Raw genomic sequence first — 5,791 nt, 5'->3', positions numbered from 1 at the left:
GGTAGGCAGGCAGGCGGACAAGGGTCACGGCAGGGAGGGGGCAGGGGAGGGGCACTACCTTAAAGGGGCAGGTCTCCTTTGCCCAGGCCTTGCTTGTAACCTGTCTCCCCTCCACCTCCTAGGGACACCCCACTCTCCCAAATGCCCAGCTGCCGACCTCTTCATTTTCCCCCAGAGAGCAAAGGAGTCCAGTACAGAGTGGTAACATTTATTAGGAAGGAGGGATTCAATTAAACTTCCACATCTCACACACAAGAAACAGACTGTAACCGTCGTTTCTAAAGAGGAGGGAGGGGAGGCAGAGGGCCCGGGCTCCCAGGGGACAGGCCGCTTCAGCTGACGAGGAGGGGAGGATGGGCTGAGGGCGGATAAGGCCACTGCTCACCACCCCTCCAGTGAAGTTTAGTGGCTAAAATACTCCTACACACCCCCTGCCCCCCAAAGCCAGCAGCCCGGTAGAAAGCTGTGTTCTCTAGCAGACACCTGGGTTGTGGCTGGTGGCGGGGAGGAAGAATGTCTTGCTATCTCTTGCTGCTCCTCCGGGTTTCTTTGCCATTACTGACAGGGTTGCTGGAGGGGCCAGGAGGGCCGGCAGGCGTGTGGTTGGGCTGGCTTCGGGTAATTCGGGGGGTGGGGGGGTGGGAAGGAGTGTGAGGGGGGTGTGGGCCACCACCAGGACCTGGTGGGGTGCTCAGTCCATTCCCATTCTGGCTCTCAGAGGCTAGTTGTGGGAGAAGGGGAAGAAAAACCGGAATTAGAGAACTAAGGTAGGCAGGCATCCATCCTCAAGGCCTCCCTCCAGCCCCAGCAGGCAGCACAGTCTCCGCCAAGCACAACTGCACATTGATGCCGTGGGACCAAGTGCAAAGAATGTGAGTTGTAGGAATGGGGCCCCAGAGAAGATGCAATCATCATTTTGGCAGTTGCTACATGAACTGTCGTATGATATTTTTTCTTTCTTTTTTTTTTTTTAAATTTTTTTTTTTTTTTGGCTGCGCTATGCAGTTTGTGGGATCTTAGTTCCCCAAACCAGAGATTGAACCTGGGCCCTTGGCCGTGAAAGCGCGGAGTCCTGACCACTGGACTGTGGGGAATTCCCGATATTTTTTTTTCTCTTTTATCCATCTCTGTATCATTAGGAGTCAGATCTAGAATTAGCTGTTTAGTTCTAGGCTCAAGGACCACCGACAAAAGATCCCTTGACCAAAAGTGACTGTAAAACTGGAGAAGCATCGGGAAAGGAAAGGCCTGAAGTTTCTACCTTAAAATGTAAGAAGGATCTTAAAAAAGAAAGAAAGAAAGAAAGAAAAAAGTGTGGTGTGTATCACAATGATACATGTTCATTTGGGAAAATAGAAATAAGAATAAGCAAAAACACTATTATACATACTCTCACAGAGTAAGCAAAAAAACTATTATACATACTCTCACGCCCCCAAAATAATAGACAACATTTTTGTGTATATTTTCAGTGTTTGATGGTTTCCTTGAACTACTTTAGCTGTGCAAATCATTATCACCACACTTACCACAGTGTGTTACAACTGTTGTCTGTGGGACTATTTCCTTCATGGACTGCAAGCTCCTCAAGGCAAGTGCTATGTTTTTTCCTTGGCATTCCTCATCTATAAATGCTTGTTAAATGAAGGCAGAGGCCTGCCTCTCACATACACAGGGCGTCATGAACCCTAACCATATCCCTGCTGAATCCTTCTGCTCCATCAGACTAAGATATCTGCAGCCAAAATGGAAGAATAAAGCCCTTTCCTTAATTCACAGAAAAAATGAGGAGTATGTAGAAAGTCATCATTTTTATGCCACACGTTTTTTAAAAAACCTTCTGTACCTGTTAGCAGATGACAAAGCGAATAAACATCTGGCAAATGAATATTAGGGACAAACAGGCTTAAGTGTACCTTCCTTAAAATATTTTTATAAATTATGGAGTTATGGAGACCTGAGAATATGTAATAGTCATATTTTCAGTTGAAAACATGGATGCTACTTTTTGTGGTGGAATTAAATGTTGTTATTTCACGGTGTTTCTAAAAAACACCATGACCCTGAGTGGTTCTGACACAGACAATTTTGGAAACCTTGGTAACTGGGGATGCAGACACAGACTGAGGAAGGGTAGAGGAAGCCTGAAGCCTAGTGTCACAGGGAGAAACATAAGGCATGGATCAGAGGCAAGAGAGAGACAAACACCCAGGAATGGTAGGGTCAGCTGCGAGATGACCCAGAAGGAGAAAAGAGCAGTAAAAACCAGCTTCCTAAGGAGAAGCCAGGAGACGAAGGAAATGATGTTGGTGAGTGATTCTAATCAAAAGCTGATGATCTGCAGTAAGCCAAATTCCTCAAGAGACCGGAAGCAGGGGCTTCTGAGTTGGAAGAACCATAATCCTGAGGGCCAAGGCCTAGAAGCAGGGCCTTTAGTTTTCAAGAAAGTGGCAACCCTAAAGGGGAACTATTTAGTGCTTAAAGACTCCATGCTGAGTCCTGTAAGTAACAGTATATCAGAACTGATAATGAATCAAAATAGGCAAGGGGAAAAAAGGCAAGGTTCTGCCGGAGAAGAAGCAGAGAGGAACAAGCTAGAATGAAAGAGGGCAGTCTTTGTGGAGAAACTGCTCTCAGTTTTGCCTTTGAGTGGTAGTGGCAAAAGGGAGCTCTATCAGTGATAGAAACATGGCCCCAAATCTTTTCACCCCAGGGACTTGCAAAAGAACTGGGAGAATTGGGTGCAAGAGGATATATTGAGAGAAGAGAGATTTGGAAAAGGGATGAGGGCAATGCATCTTTCCAGGTTGGGGAGATTAGAACTAGGAGGACCAGTGGATGGAAGGAACAGGTTTACCTGGAGAAGTGGCAGGGGGTCCGGTGGTAGGCTGGGGAGCCGTAGGGCTGCTGTCGTTCTGCACCTGAAGGCACAAATGACACATTCAGACCTTACTCCCTACCATGCTTCTTGGCCTGACCTGCCCTCCTTCCACACATCACAGCCATGGGGCTCACCGTCTTGTTGGGTGCCTGCTGGGCACTGTATTCTGGATTCGGCTCACTGAAGTTAGGAACCTCAGAATAAACCATACAGAATCTGCAAGGGGAGAAAGTGGCAAAGCCTCAGGCCCAACCTCTAGGCTACTCTGGAAACCTCAGAAAGGTCCAGGTACAGGACAGGGAATGCACACCCTTATGCTGTCTCCTTGCAAACCTCAAACTTCTCTCCTTGGCCTGGTGCTTCTACATCCCCAGCTCCAAGACAGCACTTACTCTCCAATCTTCTGAAGATCACCCCCACGGCCAGTGTACAATGTCAGACAACCTTTGAACACTGAAGCGTACCTGTGGGGTCACAAAAAGCAGGATTCAGAGTTACAGGGACTGTTAATCGCCCCCGCCCCGCTACTGCCCTTGAATAGCCAGAAGTCACCTGATGGCTTACCCTTTGGTGAGCCGGATAATATCCCCAGGCTGGATCAGGTTGCCCACATCGTCCCAGACGGAGATATTGATGCTGCCAGTTTTGTCTGCCACTTTGCAGGTCCGAACCTCGTGCCCGTCCTTTGTCTTGGTCACTCGGCCTGGAGGGAACAGAACAATGGGGTTGGGGGGTGGATGGTCAAATAAATGGGGGTGGTGGTGATCAGAGGGATGAGGTCTAGATATTGGTGGAGTGAGGAAAAAGGTGTACAAACAGGGCAAAGTCAAATCCCTGGGGCAGGTGAGGGAGGGGCCAGCACCATGGAGAGTGCCCTGAGTGGGAAGAGGCCCAAGAGGCACTGGAGGCTTGGATCTGGCAAGAGTTCCATCCATCTACCCTACACTGCAACTCTCCGGGTGGGGGCTAGGAGAGAGACAGGGCGTGAGCAGTCTTGTGGTGCGCCCTGCCATGCCGGGTGCAAGTTAAGAACGGAGGTGATGTTCCCCCCTTCCTGGGCCCCAACCCCGAGAATGCGCGCAGGGGGCCCACCGCGCCAGCAGAGCCACCTGTTTCCAGCACAATGAAGATGAGGTTCAGGTTCTTGAGCCCGGGCTTGATATCCTTCACGAAGGTCTCCGTCGTCATGCTGCCCGAGCCTCAGCACCCCACTAGAAGGGGGATAAGGGGACGAAGGTTCAACGCTTGGAGCCTTCGCCCCCATGTCCACTTCGCAAGGCCTACCTATCACACTAGGCTGGGGTCAGGCAGCCTCAAACCCTCTAACTCTTCTAAAAGGGTAGAAACGAACTTCCCCAGGGGCTTCCAACTTCAAGATCAGAATTCGAGGGGTCTCTGGATAGACTGCTTCCGGGCTGGAAGCCCCCCTCCCGGGATGCTCTTTCAGTATCAAGCCCCGACGTAGGGAAGCCTACGGAGACGGGGGCAGGGAACCTGGTGCGAAGCCAAGGAATGGAATCCCACTCGCCAAACCCTCCCGAACCCTCATCTGGACAACCGGGTACTCGGTGCATCCTCTCCCCGACCCGCAGCCCACTACCCACCCAGGCAGCCCGCCGTACAGTGCACGCCACTGAGCCGCCCGCAGGGGGAGCCAAAGGCCCCGCCGCCGCCGGATGCGGACCAATGGAACGCTAGAGTGTGAACACTCCCGGAAGTTTCCCCCGGCGGGCCTCCTCCAGCCAATCAGCACCGCCCCGCCTCCCCCTCCCCACCCCGCCCCGCGTCCCGCCTCCAGTCCCCACCCGGCCAATCGCGATCCGAGATTCAAGCGCCTCGAAGCGGGTGGGATTTTAGGTATTAAAGGAGCCCGGGAGAGGGTTGGCTGCGCAAGAAAACACGTCGACCACCAGGGGGCGTCTCAGGTACCAATTTTCCTCCACTTGACTAGGAGAATGCACTAAGAGAAAGCTCTAAGATTTGTTTCTCCTAGACGTGACCCAGTGGAAAAAGGACCAAAGGTTTTTGGAATCCGGCGGACAAAAGTATGAAACCCAGCTCATCACTTCTTTTCTCGACAGTTCTTCAATATGTGATTCCATTTTGCAGACGAGAAAACGAAGTTATATAAGAAGCTGTGTCTAGCACACAGCAGGCAGTTTCCTCCTCTTCTCCAACTGCTTTAACTCTCATCTTTATTCCTTATTTGGGGTCCTCGACTTTAATGCACTATCCAGCTTGGTCAAGATCTCTGGAAAAAGCAGCATTCACAGCAGAGACAGACAACAGGCAGACTCACCCCCTCCCCCTTTGGAAGTAATGGAATCTGGGGCACCGAAAGCAACATTTGCATTAGACTCTCTCACAGTTTGAAACCTTTAGTTCCCTTTGAGACTTGTTACATAGTCAACAAAAGGCAGCTAGCTCTGTAATGTTGCCTATAAACCAAATATATATAAACAATATACGTACATGTGCATTACCATTTGCTTAGCGAATATCCATATCAAATACTGCTTACTATCAGATTAGCCTAAGGGGCCATGTAATTGTAATGCCTTGGTTTGCTTAATCAATCCCTTACCTTCTCCTAGAGGGCTTTAGGCTCCACCTTGACTTTCCTCGGAGCTCAAGTTCTCTCCCGCCCACACCCCCAGCCATGGTGCTGTACCCTAAGGAAGTCAAACCACAGCCCGGGAAGAGGGACATTTTATCTCCCTCCTCTCCTCTTAGGTGTTTCAGGGAACTGTACAAGTGTTTGCAAGGCCGACGTAAAGACGTCAGGAGTGCGACTGGGAGAGAGGCGGGCAACCCTAGATCAAAGTTGTCCGGTCAGACACTCCCCCGTTCCCCACCCCGTGGTCGCCTGTTGACTACATATCCACTCCCATGACCATGAGTCATAAGATC

General features: G+C 50.5%; 1 protein-coding gene across 3 annotated transcripts in view; it reads right to left on the bottom strand.

Annotated features, from left to right (window-relative positions):
* Positions 1-192: 192 nt before the first annotated feature.
* NABP2 (nucleic acid binding protein 2) overlaps positions 193-5,791 on the bottom strand; it is a 5,903-nt gene continuing 304 nt past the window's right edge. The window contains exons 1-7 of one of the 3 annotated variants that reach the window (XM_059936176.1): positions 5,466-5,782; positions 3,991-4,092; positions 3,446-3,584; positions 3,274-3,345; positions 3,016-3,097; positions 2,858-2,921; positions 193-721 (exon numbers count right to left, since the gene is read on the bottom strand). In XM_059936176.1, coding sequence (XP_059792159.1) covers positions 522-721; positions 2,858-2,921; positions 3,016-3,097; positions 3,274-3,345; positions 3,446-3,584; positions 3,991-4,069 — 636 coding nt within the window. In that variant the 5' untranslated portion in view covers positions 4,070-4,092; positions 5,466-5,782 and the 3' untranslated portion in view covers positions 193-521. Of the gene's footprint in view, positions 722-2,857; positions 2,922-3,015; positions 3,098-3,273; positions 3,346-3,445; positions 3,585-3,990; positions 4,093-4,485; positions 4,587-5,465; positions 5,783-5,791 lie in introns of those variants that run through there. The other 2 variants (XM_059936174.1, XM_059936173.1) reach the window with 2 other exon arrangements.

This window comes from Balaenoptera ricei, chromosome 10 (assembly GCF_028023285.1).
Source record: "Balaenoptera ricei isolate mBalRic1 chromosome 10, mBalRic1.hap2, whole genome shotgun sequence".
NCBI classification, from domain to species: Eukaryota; Metazoa; Chordata; class Mammalia; order Artiodactyla; family Balaenopteridae; genus Balaenoptera; species Balaenoptera ricei.
Note: the sequence above shows the minus strand (reverse complement) of the source record. Positions and strands in the feature narration are given on the sequence as shown.